Source organism: Peromyscus maniculatus, chromosome 21 (genome assembly GCF_049852395.1).
Source record: "Peromyscus maniculatus bairdii isolate BWxNUB_F1_BW_parent chromosome 21, HU_Pman_BW_mat_3.1, whole genome shotgun sequence".
Taxonomy (NCBI): Eukaryota; Metazoa; Chordata; class Mammalia; order Rodentia; family Cricetidae; genus Peromyscus; species Peromyscus maniculatus.
Window position 1 is genome coordinate 29126765 of NC_134872.1, and position 19294 is coordinate 29146058.

Here is a 19294-nt window from a genome sequence, read left to right on the forward strand (position 1 = left end):
CCAAGTGTTTGAAATATTTATATTTCTGTTTTAGTTCTACAATTTTTTTTAAAAGATTTATTTAGTTATTATGTATACAATGTTCTGTCTGCACGTATCCCTGCAGGCCAGAAGAGGGCACCAGATCTCATTACAGATGGTTGTGAGCCACCATGTGGTTGCTGGGAATTGAACTTGGGACCTCTGAAAGAACAGCCAGTGCTCTTAAAGGCTGAGCCATCTCTCCAGCCCTAGTTCTACAATTTTAAAAGGATCAAAATGGTCACTAGAATGAAGGGAAACATCTCTTTTAACACTTCATTATATATATGAAGTGTACAGAGAGGAAATCACAGAGAGACATGGCTCAAACTTTAGGCAAGGCCTAGTCTGAGAACAAGGAAGAGCGGGAGAACTTACAGTCTATGCTTTTGCTCTTTTAGAGCCCCCCGCCCCCCCCCCCACAAACTCTCCTTTAATCCACGTACTTTGTTTGAAACGGTTTCTCTGTGTAGCTCTGACTGTCCTGTAACTCAATCTGTGTAGACCAGGCTGGCTTTGAACTCACAGAGATCCACCTGCCTGCCTCTGCCTCTAGTCCTAGTATTAAAGCCATGTACTGCCACACCCAACTATCAATAATTCTTTGGTATGTTTTTCTAAATTCTCCTAAGTTTCTAAGCATAAAACCTGTCCCTTTTCTAATCAGGAAAAATTAATTTAAAGGAAACCAATGCGGCAGTATTGAAAAAAAGAAGAAAAGCAGACAGACATAACTGATTGTTTTTAAACTGCCCGTTTAGATAGGCAAGGGGTAAACCAAGGTCAGTCTTCAGGAATATAGTGCATTTGTTTTTCACTAATTTAAAAATACAAAAGCATTTACATTTAAAAATGTAGAACATAGTTAAGTCATAAATGGTAAAGACTTACCAATTGAAGTAAAAAAGCCTGGATGGGCTGAAGACTGAGGGAGTAGAATCCCTATCATTAAAACACACCAGATCATCTTGGAAGACTTCACAGGGTCACACACCTACAAGAACACAGCCGTTAGTCTCCAGGCTAGAACTGATGTTAATTTTTTATAAACCAATTTAGTAACAGCTAATTTATGATTTTAACAGTTAGATGTTCCATACTAGAGAAAAACTTCAACCCATTTGTTTTCCTGTTACCATTAGAAGTAGAACAACTAAACAGCTGTAGTTTCTTTTCAAGATTTAGTTTTATTATTCTTGGTTGTATGTATACACACTGTGTAGTTATGCACACAAGTATGCATGTCCTTGCAGGCCAGAGGCGTCAGATGCCCTAGAGCTGAAGTTATAGGCAGCTGTGAGCTACCAGATATGGGTGCTGGGACCTGAACTCAGGTCCTCTGGAAGGGCAGAAAGAAAGTATTCCTTTTTTTTAAAGATTTATTATGTACATAGAAGAGGGTGCCAGATCTCATTACAGAGGGTTGTGAGCCACCATATGGGTGCTGGGAATGGAACTCAGGACCTCTGGAAGAGCAGTCAGTGCTCTTAACCTCTGAGCCATCCATCTCTCCAGGCCCAGCTGTGGCTTTTTATTTAGTATGAAAAATGGTTTTTCCTTTGATCTAGACCTAAAACATGAATTTCCCACAAAAATATACTTTAAACATCACTAATATATTTTAAAGATGTTAAAAATGGTTTAAAAGAAAAAATATTCAGAGCTCTCCAGTTCTTTTTTTTTTTTTTCTCTTTTGATTTTTCGGGATAGAGTTTCTCTGTATAGCCCTGGCTGTCTGGAACTCACTATGTAGACCAAGCTGTCCTTGAACTCCTAGTGATGAGTCTGCCTCTGCCTCCTGAATGCTGGGATTAAAGGCATGTGCCACCTCTGCCAGGCTCCCAAGTATGGTTCTAAAATTTAAAACCCCAAGTTGCGGATTTGGAGGTGATAAAAATGTTCTAAAACCGAGGTGACTGAATATTTCATAACTCTGTGAAAGGACTGAATCATGAATGATGAAAGAGATAGGATTGTATGGTATATTAATTAAACATGAATTAAGCTATGCTATTTTTTTGTTTGTTTGTTTGTTAGAGACAAGGCCAGACAGGATGGCCTGGAACTTACTATGTATATGTAGCCAAGGATGACCTGGAACTTCTGATCCTAATAACTGGGATTACAGGTATGTACCACCATGCCCTGTTTATGTGGTATTGGAGATGGAACCCAGAGCATGATAAACCCAGAGTATGTATGGTAAGTACTGTATCAACTGAGCTACGCCCCCAACCACAATGCTATTATTTCAAGTTGTGGAGAATGCCAAAAGAATTAACAGCCCTGTATATTTAAACTAGTAATTTCTCTTAAAGACAGAGTTTTTGAGGGCTAGCTTTGGAGGAAGGAAGTAATAACTTTTAGAAAGGACTAACTTATCTTATTATTGTGTTCTATGTTAAAAAAAAAATCCAAGGGCTGGAGAGATGGCTCAGAGGTTAAGAGCACTGGCTGTTCTTCCAGAGGTCCTAAGTTCAATTCCCAGCACCCACATGGTGGCTCAAAACCACCTGTAATAAGATCTGGTTCCGTCTTCTGGCTTGCAGGAATACATGCAAACAACACTGTATACATGATAAATAAATAAATCTTTTTTTAAAAAAAATCCAAATAGATCACCGCAATAAAATGGCATTCTGGAAAAAATCACAGCTGTGATTTTCCCCCTAATTTCAACCTTGTAGCAAAGCCTTTCTTTTTAATTTTTTTCTTTTTCCATTCTTCTGTGTGTGATGCACATGTGCATGCATGCATAGCCTGAGGCTGATGTCTCAATCTCCTAATCACCCTTTCAATTATTCATTGAGGCGGGTTCTTTCAACCAAATCCAGAGCTCACTCATGGCTAGTCCCTGGAGCCAGCTTGCTCTAGGGATCAGGTTTTTGCCATCTAAGGCTGGAATCACAGGCAGACTGCCACACCCACTTGGCATAAAACCTGCATTCTGGGGGTCTGAACTCTGGTCTTCACAGTCTTTAAGCACAAAGCCTCTCCCCCGTGCCTCCGGTCTTTCCCAGTCCCTGGAGCAGTCTTTCCTAGTGAGGACTACTCATGATAAGGTGGGTTTTAAGCAACCACGGACAGGCTCCGCCCTGCCTCGCCCACTACACCAGCACCCCTCCCCCTCCCACTGCGCTCTGGCCTTCCCCACTACGGTGGGGCTCGCTTCAGAAGCAGGTTCCCATCGGTTAGGCTGACTTGCCAACCTGTTCTTGTAGGCATCTCACCGATCTTTCCCATGTGAATTTGTCTAAATCAACAACTTTTCAAACGCTTGGCTGAAAGCCCCCGTTTCATAAAAGCTGAAAAGTACCTTTACCTTCACCCTTATGTAGAATCTCAGTAAAAATAGATCACCGCAATAAAATGGCATTCTGGAAGAACTCCTGTATCTCCTCCCTCAAGTTTGCTACAAGTTTCCAGATCCTTCCAGAAGCACACAGTAGTGAGATCCAGCTTTCTTGGCTGCCTTACAGAGAGTGATCTAGGGAAAGCTTCTAGAATGTAGCAGATGTAGGCACTTCCTCTCCTGGGCTCCTGCCAAAGCACAAGACTTTTTCAAAACACTGGGCTATCTGAAGAGTCTAGAATTTTCTCAGTGTTTAATCAGATTTCTGCCATAATTTTCTTAATGAGTAAATGCTATTTCCAGAAGAAAAATTTACACGTTTTTATTATATTAACAGAAGGCTAATCACAAGTATTGTGTAAATTTTTAACTCTTATGATAAATTTGAGATCTGTCAGATAAGATTTTTCATTACTGAAATATAGTTATTAAGGATTCTTTGTTACTTGCCATTTTCTTTAAACCTCACAGTGAATCAAGAACCATTAGCTTACAGAAATAACAAAAGAGCAGCTTTAAAATGGCATTTTCTTCCAGTAACTATGTCTTTTCAAATGTTTCCCTTTTTAAAAAATATTGGTTTAGATTTATTTAAATGTATGAGTGTTTCTCTCTGGAGTATATATGTGCACCGCATGCACACATGGTGCCCGCAGAGGCCAGAAGAGGGCATCAGATCACCCGAAACTAGAATTTACAGCTGGGACTAAACCCCAGAGCCTCTGCAAGAAGAGACAGTGCTCTGAAGTCCTGCGCCACCCCTCCAGCCCTGAAAAACTAGACCTTTAATAACCACAGAGCCTCTTTAAAACCCCAAAGCACTAGGAATAAAGAATAAATGTCTGCTTCTTCAAAATAAATTTGCAAAGATCAAATAGCTATAACCAAAACAGCGTAACAAAACAAGCGATAAAGTCTTTGAAAGCTGGGAATTTACCAGCTTAAAAAGAAGAAAGCCGGTGCCAGTAAGATGGCTCAGCTGGTAAGGCACTTGCCAGCGAACCCAGTGGCCCGAGTTCAGTCCTCAGATCTCATATGGTTCAAGGAGATCCAGCTCCTGTTGGTTGTCCTCGAGCCTCCACACAAATCATGACAGAAGCCCCACCCCCAGCAAGTTAATTAAAAAAAAATAAAAAGGAGCTAGGTGTGGTGGTACACCTTTAAATCACAGAACTCAAGGATGCAGGGGCAGGTGGAGCTCTGTCAGTTCAAGGCCATCCTTGTCTACACAGTGAGATCCTGTCTCAAAAATAAGTGGCTAGAGTATGTAATGCTCTTACAGAGAATCGGAATTTGGTTCCCAGCACCCACATCAGGTACTTCATATCCACCTGTAACTCCAGCTCCAGAGAATCTGACTCCTCTGGCCTCCATAGGCACCTGCACTCATAAGCATGTGCGTGTACACACACACACACACACACACACACACACACACACACACACACACACACACACACGAGGGTGGGGGAGGAGAGAGGGAGAAAGGAAAAAGAAAACAATCTATCAAAATCCAGATGGTATAAAAATGGTTTGTAGGGCCACTGAAGTGGCCCAGTGGGTAAAGGCTGCCACCAGCCTGAGGACCTGAGTTCACTCCTCAGGACACACATGGTGGAGAGGAAAAGTGACTCCAAGTTATCTTCTGACCTCCACTGGAGCACCATGGCACACATGCACATCCAGGCACACAAAGTAAATGAGGTGCAATAAAAGAAAAATCTCGATGAAACTGTCTTTTATAAGTCTACCGAGGAGTCCTGACAAAAAGATGCCAATAGGTAAATGGATAAAGAAATTAGAAATTCAAAAGGAGAAATTATGCTAACAAAAAATGCTCAAATTTGTACATTTGTGATCCCAGCACTTAGGAGGCTGAGGCAGAAGTTCAAACCCAGCCTGTGCTATATAAATAGTGAAAGTGTCTCTTCAAAACAGAAGAGGGAAAATTAACAAGTAATATAGTTGTGACTATGTAAGAAAATATGCAGAAGGAATTCAGGAGAATGTAGGAGGGCATTAAGTGACTTTTTATATACCTCTGCATATTTTGTTATGTACGTATATATGATGTATGGGTCGGAGTGCACACATATGGAGGTCAGACAACCTTGTGCATTTAGTTCTCTCCTTCGACCTTTACAAGGATTCTGGGGTCCAAACTCAGGTCCTCAGCGCTGTGTGGCAAGTGCTTTACACACGGAGCCACCTTGTCACCCATCCATTTTCCAGGTGTCTTATCTGGAGGTCTATCTGAAGGCAAACCAACTATGAAGTAGTGAACTATGCTGTCATGGTGGCATGCCTGTCCGTTCTTCTTCCTAGAAATAGACATACAATCCAAAGCAAACCAATCACTGACCCTCATCCTCACAAACATAATGGTTAAGGAATGGACTTGTGAATGGGAGAAAGCAGTCTTCATGGAATTGCTTAACTCACATGTGAACTGGGGTCGGACCTACGACTATTTTTCCTAGTTCTCAAGGATGTATCCAGCCAATCAAGACAAAGTAATACAGCATCAAGAACTTCTAACCACAAGGTCTCTCGTTCTTTACAACTGGTGCACTGAACCAGTGAGATACCCCAATAACTTCCCAATACACCGAAGGAAGCCTCTTTTATAAGTCTTTTTTTCCAGGCTACTTTAAATTGGATTTTATCATTTGCAATATAAAGTTCAGGCCTATACAGCATCACTCCAAACAACCAGCAAGACAAGCTAATTGTTGCCATACAGCTATGGTTCTCAAACTGCCAGGTAATTTGTACTCATATCCAGGAGCTGCAGACGTTGCTGATCTGCCGACAATACTTGGAGAGCCACTGGATACAGAAAAACACTGAAATCACAAAAACAGGACTCCTTCTTTAAAAGTTTTACACTTCAATTCATCTTTCAGAAAAAGACTCACTCTAATCTGTTTCAGTACTATGTCTCATTTACCCACATTCACTGAACAACCTAAGAGGCATGTTAATAGGCAGACATAGCTTTATAATCACAGTTTTTTTTTTTTTAAAGCATAATGATTTTCTTAATTACTATGTCCTACTTCCATTTATTTCTACCCTTCAGGTCTGCAAAAGCAAATCACTACAGAATACTTAAGAGTCAGGCTTCCCAAGGGCTACTACAGCATTTAGAAGCGGTGAGATATAATCGCCTTCTGCTCTAAGTTTTCACACAGGGAACAGAATTTAAATAAGCCAAAGTAAATGCAATCTCTCTCATTTTACGCTATTTCTTTATTTGGTTTTTCTGAGACCGGGTCTCACTGTGTAGTCCATGGCGGCCTTGAATTCCCAGAGATTCTCTACTCCTGCCCCTGGAGTATTGAATGGAATCTCTTAAGAGGAAAAACTAAGTCTCGGGATTCCTGAGAAGACCTGCAGAGAGGAGAGAGAAGATTTAAGGGATGGAAGGAGGAGAAAAGGGAAAGGATGCCAAGATAACCCTGGTATCGTGGAATAGGAATGATTTCAGAGCCCGATGTGGCACTGCAGAGCCGTAACTGAAGCACTGATGAGGCTACAGTGGAAGACTGGAAATCTGAGGCCAGCCTGGGCTACCATCATGAGCTCTCGGCCAGCCTAAGCTACAAAGCAAAACCATGTATCAAAAAAGAAAAGCATCTGATTACTGCTTAGACAGCAGATTCATGAATTTTTATTATACAATCCTGTAACATACATGTACATGTTTAGTGTGAATGTTATATTTTTAAAACTATGGGGGAGGGGAGAGCAGCAACCTTACTGAAGGCAGGCCTGGGTAAACACACACTGCTATCTACCGAACACAACTTTTCTGTCATGCTTCTTTCAGGAAAAGTCCAGCCCCACACACTCACCAGGTCAATCAAACGTAGGAACAGGTTTTGGAATAGTTCTACTACACTGTAAACATTTACAGTGTTATCAGCATTCATTGAGTTTCAAGTACAAGTTATTTAATGGATTACTAGAACAGGACATCTGGCAGATACTTTATTATCCTTTCAGCCTCATATTTTTCTTCTAAAAAAGTTGCAACATTTTAAGAAAATGTTCCTCCTTCCCAGACACATCACCCAAATCTTAACGGAGATGAAAGAATGCTTGATATTCTAATCTAAACTTTGCCTGACATTAAAATTTTTCCACAAGGCTCCTTTAAAGTCTCTCCCTGCCTCCCATACTTGCGTCAAACCTTTTAGAAAGCTCTAGCAGATCTGCTACTAACTGCTTGTTCTCCAGGCTTCTGTGTTCACCTTTAATCTTGTGATAGTTTTCACAATCAACACAAACTCTGGTTCCTAATGAAGGCCACTACAACGTGCTACGTAACTGGACTTGGCATGCTTTCCCATTCACGTAGGACATGTTTTCCAAAACAACCAAGCAATTACTAAAAGAACTGGTTAAATTTCTAATCTTCTTTGCAATCCCTCATCAAACTGTAATCTGTCTTAACTTTATTCTATAAATTTCCATCATGCTTCTGATGGACAATTATTTTAATGCTATATCAGATTTTTAATAAAAATTTAGGAATCACTATTAAAATGGTCTTGTTCTTGACTTTTAGACTGTCTATTTTATTTTAGAAAAAGGGTCTTCCTATATAGCCCTGGGTGTCCTGGAACTCACTCTGTAGACCAGGCTGGCCTTGAACTCAGAGATCCGCCTGCATCTGCATGAGTGCTGGGATTAAAGGCATGCGCCACCACATCTGGCTTAGACTGCCTATTTTAAACTAAACAATAGATTTTAATTGTTTCAAGCACCTTAGAAACACATAGGCAGTTCCTGTAAGGTGTGGTGCCACACACCTACAATTCAAGAGACTAAAGCAGGAAGATTATGAGTTCTAAACCAGCCTAAGGATGTGTGTGTGTGTGTGTGTGTGTGTGTGTGTGTGTGTGTGTGTGTGTGTATCTTGTCTCAAAACATACCTTTCCTAATGTACAAAAAAGTTAGAGCTCTTTTCCCAGGATAGAGAGCCTAAAAATGGCATTGTAAGTGATATATTACAAGCATTCTAAATTATTAAGATTTATCAATAATGTCTACTTTATTTGATGGCCTTTTAATAGGAAGGAGAATAAGCAACTTAAAACATGAGGCTAAAAGTGACCACCACCAAGTAATTAAAAAAGCAGTATTTCTGGGCTGGAGAGAATCCAGTAGTTAACAGCTCTGGCTGCTCATCCAGAGGACCAGGGTCTGATTCCCAGCATCTGTATGACCACTTGCCACTGCTGTAACTCCAGTCCCAGGAGATCCGACATCCTCTTCTGGCTCTTTCAGATACTACACATACAGTGTACAGATAAACAATCAGGCAAAACACTGACACATGAAATAAAATAATAGAACTAAAAAAAAGCCTTAGGCTTATAAAGACAACAATAACCCAACAATGTAAATTAAGGCACTTAAGATGGTGTCAGGCACACAGAAGACACTTAAGAAACTCCAAAGGTGGGGCAAGAGCTACAGCTGGATTTGTTACCAAGGTGTCCTGAGGGACACGGAAAGAAAAACAAAGACTTGGAGAAGTAGAGAAGAGGCCACTTCGACTCAAACTTCACTAGAAATCAGATGCAGACTGTATTTTAAGAGGGAGCAAAGAGTGGAAGGAGGCTGTGGAAAGGAAGGAGGAAAAGAAACATTAAATTACGCATGCAATGCTTGACGCTGCTTAAGGATCCCGCTATATACAAACAGTAACGTTTTTCAAAATTTCTCTTACGGATAAAACAAAGATGCCAGGTGTGGTGGCACACTCCTGAAACCCCAGCACCAGGAGGTAGGGGCAAGAGGATCAACTGTGAGTTTGGGGCCAACCTAGTCTACATGGTGAGTTCTGTCTCAAAACAACAAACAAACAAAAACACCAGAAAAATAAGAAAAGAGCCAATAATCCCTGCACTCAGAGGACTGAACCAGTAGACTGAGTTTGAGGTTCACCTGAACTACAGAGTCCAAAGTTGCCAGCCTGAACTATACAATAAGACCCTGTTTCAACAAAACAAAACAAACAGAAAACCTTACAAGGATGCTCTCCTCCCTTTTTTGCATATAATTAAGCAATTGTTCCAGACTTCTCTGTATTGATTTGCTTTTTAGCTTCCCAAAAATGAACTGAGCTGAATGTGTACATTCAAACAGATGAGACAGGAGAATTTTGAATTCAAAGCAGTCTGGTCTATGACTTTGTCTTGGAGGGTTTTTGGTTTTTTGTTTTGTTTTGTTTTGTTTTTATTTAATTGGCCATGTTTGTGTGTGAACTTTGTTTTGTTCACTGTATCTTTTTCTAATATCATACTGTCTGGAGTACGGTAGCTTTATAGTAACTTGGCTCTTTCCAAGGGTTTTCACTTTTCCCCATCTTTAGAATCAGCTCCTCAGTCTCTGTAGGTATACTGCTGGGATACGGGCTAGTTTGAGAAGAGGGAGCATCTTAATAGTCAGTCTTCCCATCCATGAAGATGGTATGCCAGAGTTTTGTCATTTCAGCATACTCGCCTTGTACAGTTCTGTGAAGCTGCATGTTTCTGGGGTCATTAAGGTGGTAACTGTTCAGTTAACCGCCAGTTGTTAAGTACCAGTTAAGGAGAAAGACAACTGACTGCTGTATATTGACTTTCTATCCTGTAAACTTGCTGAATGCACTCATTTGGAGGACTTTGCTTTCTGAAACAGGATCACATGTAGCCCAGGCTGACCTCAAGCTCACCATGTAGCAGACAATGACCTTGAAACTCCGCATCTTCCTGCCTCTCCCTCCAGCCTGACAGACTATTTGAACAAGGACTTGAAACAAGCCCTGAACTTTCCTTTTATGCAGAGACTGGACAAATGATACAGGACTTGACAATTAACCCAAAAATTTTCTTTTATTTAAACTTATTTAATAAATAAGTTTATTAAGGTACACAATATTTTGGAGAACACAATACCACCACATTTCTTTTTGTCTAAAATTAAAGAAAGCTTATAACTAATACAAGAAAAACTATCCAATAAGTATATACAATATATGCAGCCAAAAATTACATTAATGATGTCTAGTCCATTAACATTTGACAGATTCAGATAAAAACTCCATTATATTTATTAACAATGTCTAGTCCAGTAACATCTGATCAACTCAGACCAAAAAATTTTCATTACTTATCTTATTTAAAACAAGTTGTTCCTTTTTAAAAGTAGATTCCATAATCTCCCTTTTTATCTTATCATATCCATATTCTTTTTTCTTTTCATAATACATTCAGTAGTCTACCTTTTGTCATTTTTATATCTTCCCCTTTTTCTTCAGTATAGATTCAATGATCTACCTATTTATCCTATTATTTCTTTATCTTTTTTCTCAGAGTAGATTCAATGATCTATCTCATAGCTTATTCTCTTTTTATTTTTGCTTTCTAGGGGTGAAGATATCTTTAGGGAATCTTGAAAAGAAAATTTTTTTCTTTTCAAAATTTTTCTTTTCAAAATTTTCATCAAGTCCTGTATCATTTGTCCAGTCTCTGCATAATAGGAAAGTTCAGGGCTTGTTTCAAGTCCTTGTTTGAGAGTAGTCTGTCAGGCTGGATCCTCTCAACTAGTCCTCTCGAAATTGTCCTGACCAGTTTTTTACATAGATATGTTGTCTGAGAATAGTGAACATTCTTACCTCTTAAAGCACAATGTTAAAAAAAAAAAGAGACAAGTCAACAACTGGGGGGAGAATATTTCCTTATCATGTATGCTCTAGTTATTCTGCTCCTACATATTAACCCGGGAGCAGAAGTATGAGCCTCTACAAAGATGTTTACACAAAAGCTCACAACACAGAAAATGGCCCAAATGTCCATCAAAATACTATTCATCAATAAAAACAGAATGTACATGTAGCAACATGGATAAATGCCAAAAGTCAATGTTAACTTTAAGAAGTCAAACTCACACCTCCACACAAAATTATTTTATGTAACACCCACAAATGAATCTTAAGTCACATAGAGGAAAGGTCTCTAAGAGCAGGAAACAGAGACCTCAAAGAGCCATGAGGAAAATTTTAAGGGTAATGGACATTCCTTGTATTGATTATATTGACATTTTTTAAGTGTCTTTGCCAAACTGACCCAATTGCACACTAAACGTGCACTTTACTTAGTGTCTGTTATTCCTCAGCAGAGTTGTCTAATGTCCATTTCTTCAGCTTACTAGCAACCCCCTTTCTCATTTTCATCACTATCACTCTGCTTGGTACCTATAACAACTGTTCACTGTATTCACATGTAAGGTCAGTAGTGCTTTTTATCATTCAAGTATAAGTAATTTATTTTCAAAATACATTTGTGGTGAAAAGAGATGATGGATATATTCTGAAATCATGCAAATTTGACAACTTCATGCAATCTTTGAATGTAAGTGAAGTCTTTATATTTTATACTATTTATTAATGGGGGGGCACATGCCATGGCATATGTGAAGTTCAAAGGATAGCTGGAATCAGTTCCTCTTCCGCCATGTGGATCAGAAGATCCAACTTAGGCCACTGGAACTGGTAGCAAGTATCTTATCCTGCTGAGCACCATCCTGCCAGCCCTGAATATGAGTAAAATCTTATGTAGGTTAAAAAAAAATAGGTGGAGGGATTCATGTCACAGATATTGAAGGACAATCTATAACCACTTCATTACTAAGCCAGCAGCATCCCTAATAACAATCTATTAACATCTGTCCTTATACCCACAGATAAGTGTAGTGTTCACCCCTCATCAAGGAGAGTTCTCTGAGCAACAGAGAAGACCACAACAGAAAACCATAACCAATCAAAATGCAGAGTTGTGGAGCCCAATCACAGTACATATATCTAAAAAAGACCCCTATATCTAAGGCTCAGGGAACATCGCCCAGGAGGGGTCAGAAAGATAGTAAGCGCCAGAGGATCAGGGAATTTGCTGTGAGACTATCTATCTTATCTCCTAGTAATGTCAAAAGCTACACCCACAAACTCTCAACATGACCTACCTAAACATGAGCTGATCAAGGACAACACGAATGGACAGGGTGTGGGGAGGCTCTACTAAGGAATGCTGGGAGCAGGAGAAATAAGTCTTCCCCAGGGAAGAGCACATCAACTGGTTAGCCAATACCAAGTGGTCAGCCCTGCAAACATACATACAAGCAACATTATACAGACTGAGGTTTTACATGTATGTATGTATATATACACACATATAGTCATATTATATATGTGTATGTATGAAATGACAATTGATGAAAAGAGGCTATGAATTTGAAAAATGAGGATTATATGAGAGGAAGTGGAGGGAGGAAAAAGAAATGTTGTAATTATATTACAATATCAAAATTTTTTAAAAAGTTAAAAAACATGAGGTGCCAGGCAGTGGTGACGCATACCTTTCAACACAGTCCTCGGAAGGCAGAGGCAGGGGAATATATGTGAGTTCAAGGCCAACTTGGTCTACAGAGTGAGATCCAGGACAGTCACACAGTTCCAGGGCTATACACTGAAACTCTGCCTCAACCCCCACCCCCTCAAAAAAAGTGTGAGGGGATTTATTTGAACAAAGGAGCAAAACCAAAAGTCAACATGGCAAGTCATGTTTGGAGCCCTAAATTAAGCAAGGAGGGTTCACAAACACTATAGGGTTTTTGTTTTTAGAGAACTGGATATGAAAGTCCAATTAATATAAAATTAGAGTAAAAGAGAAGCCTTCAGCCTATTTAAAATGAGTTAATATTTACTAGATATTTCTCAAATAGTCATATAAATACATGTAACTGTTTTCCATTCTATTTCAAACTAGAAATTATAATTCTGTCAGCACAGTAATCAATATATATAGATATATAACATAACAAATGCTTACCTATACAGAATCAAAGACACCTTCAAGACATTGTCTCTAAGACCCAACACTAGTACATCTCAATGTATGTATTTGCCTTAGCTGAAACAATTATTTGGTTATCAAACATCTGTACTTCCAGTTCCAGGTAATCTGATGCCTCTAGTGATCACTGTGGGCACACTGGTACACATATAGACAAGCAGACAAAATACCAATACATATAAAATAAATAAACCAACTCCCTCAAAAAACAAACAAAACCACTTTTCAAAGACTGAAAAAAAAATCCAGAGAACTGGGTACTGTGTGAGACACCTGTAATCCCAGCACTCAAGAGGTCAGTCTACGCTACACATCAAGGGATTCTGTGTCAAGCAAAGGAAAAGGGGACAAAAATAAACCACAGCCCAATTCTATAGCTCTTGCTCATTAAATTTCAACAGAGGTCTACAGCATGTGGGCTACATGATGAATGTTCTTTGTGAATAGAAGAACCTGAGAACTAAAGAGTCACAATTGTTAACTACTACTACCGTATCTGGGGCAACTTTGTCTTTTGAGGGAGTGTAAAATAACCCAAAGAACAGTTCATGATGAGAAAGCTTGGTATGTTGCACTAACATGAAACATGAATCAAGAGAATGGACAACCTGCAACCAACCACATCCAAGTCCCAGCTTCGCCACTTACTATTCTTAACCAGATGATGAGACCTTTTTGAGTCTTTTATTTGTAAAATGGAGCTGTCCATAAAAGCACCTCACAGAATTTACTTAAAAGCGAAGTTCTAGGGCACAGGGAATGTGGCTCAGTGGAAAAAGCACTTGCTTAGCATGCACAAAACTCGGGGTTCGGTCCCCAGCATAGAGGAGGGAGAGCCTAGGAGGATAGACAAGTTATGTATGTGTATGTACAACTACATAGTGATTTCCAGGATGGCCAGGGCTACACAGTGATGAGACTTTGTCTCAAAAATAAATAAAAACATTTTCCGGAGCACTTTCTAAATGATTTGAGGTTGAGTACAATGGTTGGCATCCATGGTTTGGATCTAGTTTTGTACCTCAAAGGTTCCTGTGTTGGAAGCTTAGTCCCCCAGTGTGGCTGTAGACAGGGGGTGGGAGGAAAGATGAAGGACATGCAAGATGAAGGAGGTGCAAAGGTCAACTCCCAGGAGTCAGGTCTCTCTCCTAATATGTGGGTCCTGAGGACTGAAATCAGGTTTCCAGGCTTGGTGACAAGTGTCTTTACCTACTGAGCTACCTCATCACCCAAAGGGTAGAACTTTTAAAGTTTTTGTTATTAAGATTTAAAAATTTTTATGTATATGAGTATTCTGGCCATATGCATGTATGTGCACCACATGCATGCCTGGTATCCTCAAAGGTCAGAAGAGTGCATGCGATCCTCTAGGACTGCAGTTGCTGACAATTGTGAGATCCCACGTGGGTGCTGGGAATCAAACCTGGGTCCCCCGCAAGAGTAGCGAGTGCTCTTAACCACTGGGCAATCTGCCCAGCCCCAGTGGAAGAGCCTGTAAGAGGTGGGGACTACCAGGAGGAGGTGAAGTCACCGGGGACATCATTTTCAGAAGGGACCAATGAAGTGGTTAAATTCAGGGTCTGTCAGTCAGTTCCCTCAAGAGCAGATTGTTAGGGAAAGTGAACCACACCCCTGGATCTATGTACTTCCCTCCTTACCCCATGACTACTTTCAAATACTCTTAGCACTGTGAGGCCATCTGCCGTGAGGCCATCACTGCAGCTGACCACAAGTCAGAGCCATGTTTCTTTTCTTTCCCTTTTTTGTTTGTTTTTTGTTTTTCGAGACAAGGTTTCTCCATGCAGTTTTGGAGCCTGTCCTGGATCTCACTCTGTAGACCATGCTGGCCTCAAACTCACAGAGATCTGCCTGGCTCTGCCTCCCGAGTGCTGGGACTAAAGGCCACCACCGTCTGGCCAGAGCTATGTTTCTAAGACTTCCAGACTCATGAACAAAACTCTTTTCTTTACATATTATCCAGTCTTGAGCATTTTGTTATAACAACAGAAAAATGACTAAGACAAGGCTGAGCACAGTGGCATATGCCTTTAATCCCAGCATTTGGGAGGCAGACACAGGTAAATCTTTCTGGGTCTGAGGGAAGTTCCAGGTTCAACCAGGGCTACAATAGTGAGAACCTTTCTCAAAATATTTAATTAATTACAGAGATGAAAAGAAAACAAGTTAAAAGTTAACTGCCACCATCCAAATAAATGAAACAACTACTGAATTAGTCTTCCCTTTACATTATTTATAATAAACAGCTCAAATGTAAAATACCAGAAGCATGGTATATTAATTTGATTTAATATTACTGAGAAAACTAAACCATCAAAACATGAACACATTTCTAAAAACAGGAAGCAGAAGAAATCTAAGGCAGAATTTATTCTGATGATAGTTATGTAAGAAGCATGAATCTTAGCACTGTATTTTTAGCCAGCATCCAGCCAAATATACTAACAATCATCCTGGGCATCCACAAGAAGGCAGGAAGAGGAATTTGCTTCAAAATTGCTCTAGTACCCTAAATGAGAATCTTTTATAATTTTCTAGGTTTCCAGGCATAGTATCTATTTGGCTAAAGGAAAACTAACGAGAGGATAGCTTCAATTTATATAAAAACATTTCACTGAATATAAACACAAGTTTTAACTGATTTCACTTATCTTTTTTTTTTTTTTCTGGAGTTGAGGACTGAACCCAGGACCTTGCGCTTGCTAGGCAAGTGCTCTACCACTGAGCTAAATCCCCAACCCCTAATTTCACATATCTAAGTCCCCATTTTATGCATATATTTATACACATGCCACAAATGGTTTAATTGTAAAATTTAATATTTTACCACAAGAAAGACAATAAATTCAATGTCAAAGACCATTCCAGTTACTTTTCTTATCTTCATGTTTATTTCACCTTCAGTGTTACAATATTGGGGGAGAGGAAGGACCATATATAACATGATATATTTCTATTGACTCACAGTACAGCAGTTCAACAAATTCTAAGAACCTATTTCGTTAAAAACACTTTCAGCAAAAGTTTATTAGAGCCATCTATATACTTGAAGTTGACATATGCTCATCTCAACTTTCTGAAACAATCAAGAAGTCTGCCTCAAGAAGCCTAGATATTAGGGATTCTTATAATGGAGTTAATGGATGGGGCATAAAATAATATATAAAATTATATAGAAATGTGTATTTGTATTTTCTGATTTAGGCCCCTACCTTCCTGCCGACTTTCAAGGGGTTTCATGGCCTCAAAATATGTTGGAAACCATTCTGGATCTCAAAGATTAATCTAAGAACAATAATTACCCCCCAGGTTAGTCATTTATTAAAAACAAAGCACTCCTTCCACAGAAACTAAGGTTCACAAACTTTATGGCTGTCCCAATTCTTAACACATCCCTGGCATCAGTGCAAATGTTTGAAATGAACTTGTCAAATACATAACTCAGTCTGCAGCAACAGAAAAATAGCAGTCTCCCCCTTCCAAAGCTGAGACTCACCTGCAACAATGGAATACACAGGTGGCCTAAAGCCTTGTTCTTCAGTGTTTATTTTTTATAATAATTACAAGTTGTACCTATTTTTCACCTACTTTGCTGAGTTAACAAGAGACAAAATTGCTCAGTCCTTTTATATCACAGTCCCTGCTTTCAACATTTCAAAATGAAACTCATTTCAGTAGAACAATGGAAACAGCTTTACCCTCCTAAAAGAGAAATAATCATTTCCCTAGTCTGTAAACCCAAAAGGCATTTGCCCTCAGAAAAAAACACTAGACACAATATTCCAAAATCAAACTGTCACAACCTTTTAAAGAAGTAGTTAAAAAAAAAAGCTATGCTTCCTACAGAAAGAAAAAGGCAAAACTTCAAATTCATATTTAAGGATCTGATCTGAAATGACACTCAGGCTGAAGTCCAAAGTTAAAGAAAAATCAGAGGCTGAGGAGAAAAAAGAAATCACAGCTGTTCATATTTCAAATCAGGACAAAAAATTCAAGGTTGTTCACTTTCAGCTTCTTCACTACTTCCTGCTCAAAAATCTACTTTCTCCATAGAAATAACCAAAATAACCCTTTTATGTGTTTTGAAAATTAATTTTCAATGTTCCTGCTATGCAGGCATGTTTTTTTTTAATATGATTATTTTAGGAAAAGACTAGCTCCATTCATAAGCTACATCTAAACCTGAGAAGGGAAATACGTTTTTTTCCCCTCAACCTTAAAAAAAAAAAAAAAGGGAAAAAGTTGATGAAGGAACGCTGCTGCCACGTCTCCCCCCTCCCCCACTCACGTAGTGGCGATTCCATCCCTCCAGAGCGCATTCCAAGGAAAAGTCCAAGAGCCACGGCTCTCGGAGAAACAGTTAAGTTGAAACTGGCAAGTTCCTTTTAAATTTTTTTTTTTTTTTCCTGCTCGGTTCCTAAAAGAGGACCCAGCAGCTTCTCCATTCCTTTCTGTGGGAGGCTCTGCCCTATAACTAAGGAGGCAAAAAGATCCAAGAGTCCTCATTCTGTGCGGTCCGCTTAAGATGTCAGCGTCTAAAAAGTGCGTCCGTATTAAGTTCCCGCTCTTGAAAGGGTCTCATGTTTCTCGTACCATCCTTTCCCTCCACCACACACACTAAAACATCCATGGGGGTGGGGGGGGGCGATCACGAAATTTAAATTTAAAATTCTCATACAACCATGGAAGGTCTGCCTGCATGCAATAGACTTGACTTTTCGATCCTACGAGGGGAGGGAAGGACGAAAAGGGGTGGGGGGAGTGAGCGGAACGAGAGGAGTGGGAGAGGAGGACGAAGTGGGGGTGGGGTGGGGGAGGGATACAGAATACAGAGACGGGTTCACGCGTCCTAACAGGATTCACGGGGATGCAGAGGAAGCCAGCTTCCCCGACAGCGTTGAATGACAGCCACTTCTCAGCTCCCGCAGCTCATCTCCCCGGGCTACGTCTAACTGCGGAGGCTGCACCGCGACACGCCACAGGCAAGTTCAGCCCTAACTTCTGCGTGGGTCCCACTTCCCAGCTTCACTTTCCAAAAGCGAGAAGAAAAAGAAAAGAAAAAGGCGGCGGCGGAGGAGGAGGAGTGCCCCAGCCCCGGCTGCAAAGCGCCCGCCGCAAGCTTTCTCCCCAGCCAGCCACATGCTAACCATCTGCGGCCGTGGCAGCCCAGAAAACCCCCGCCCGCCCGCCCGCCCTCGCCGCCTTCTTCCTCCAGCTTTGGAGGGAGGACCAGGTACCGCCGCGACCCAAGTCAACAGGGAGGCCGGCTGCCCGGGATGGAACATTCAAGAAGGTCCCAGTCCCGGGGCGGGGCAGAAGCGGCTTGCAGCCCTAGCCGGAGGCAGGACGGGGGCGGCGAGGGGGAAGCCGGGCGAGCGGCGGGCGGGGAGGCTGGGCCTCCGGGGTGCGGGGCCGAATCCCCTCCGAGAGACCCGGGGGGCGGCGGTGGCACGGCACAGAGCCCCCCGCCGCCGAGAGCGAGGGGACCCCCCCCGCACACACACACACACACCCGGCTGCCCGCGGGGACCCCGCACCGGTCCCCAAGGTCGGGGGAGCGCCTCACCTAGACAGCGGGGCCGTTGAGGGCGGCGACAGCTCGGGTGCGGAGGGTCCCGTCGGGTCCTGTCGCCTGCGCTCGGGCCGCTACCTCCCCGCTACCCTCCAGCCGGCTGCTAGCGGTGCCTCTGGGCGGCAGAGGGAGCCCGTCCGGCCCTTTTATAACCCCCGGGCCGCGCCGGCGCGCCGGGGAAGGGGCGGCCGCAGCCCTCGCTACGTGCGCTCGGTCACACCAGCGCCCGGCCCGCTGCGCAGGCGCGCGCCGCCGGGCTCCCACCCACCACCCGGAGTCGCCCTCGGGCCCCGGGGAGGTCCAGGCCCAGGCAGGCCCACAGGAGGACGCTGTGCGCCTGCGCAGGACTCCCGCCACGCCACCGTTACCGTGGTTACCACGGAGGTTCCTCCTCTCCCCCTCCACACACACAAGTTTCCCCATTCCGTG

General features: G+C 41.5%; 1 protein-coding gene across 4 annotated transcripts in view; it reads right to left on the minus strand.

The window, feature by feature from the left end:
- Positions 1 to 18994, minus strand: part of P4ha1 (prolyl 4-hydroxylase subunit alpha 1) — a 58546-nt gene extending 39552 nt beyond the window's left edge. For 2 of the 4 annotated variants that reach the window (XM_042266364.2, XM_042266365.2), the window contains exons 1-3: positions 18860 to 18979; positions 3344 to 3561; positions 913 to 1015 (exon numbers count right to left, since the gene is read on the minus strand). In XM_042266364.2, coding sequence (XP_042122298.1) covers positions 913 to 1015; positions 3344 to 3397 — 157 coding nt within the window. In that variant the 5' untranslated portion in view covers positions 3398 to 3561; positions 18860 to 18979. Of the gene's footprint in view, positions 1 to 912; positions 1016 to 3343; positions 3562 to 18859 lie in introns of all 4 variants that reach the window. The other 2 variants (XM_042266366.2, XM_076557207.1) reach the window with 1 other exon arrangement.
- Positions 18995 to 19294: the final 300 nt, after the last annotated feature.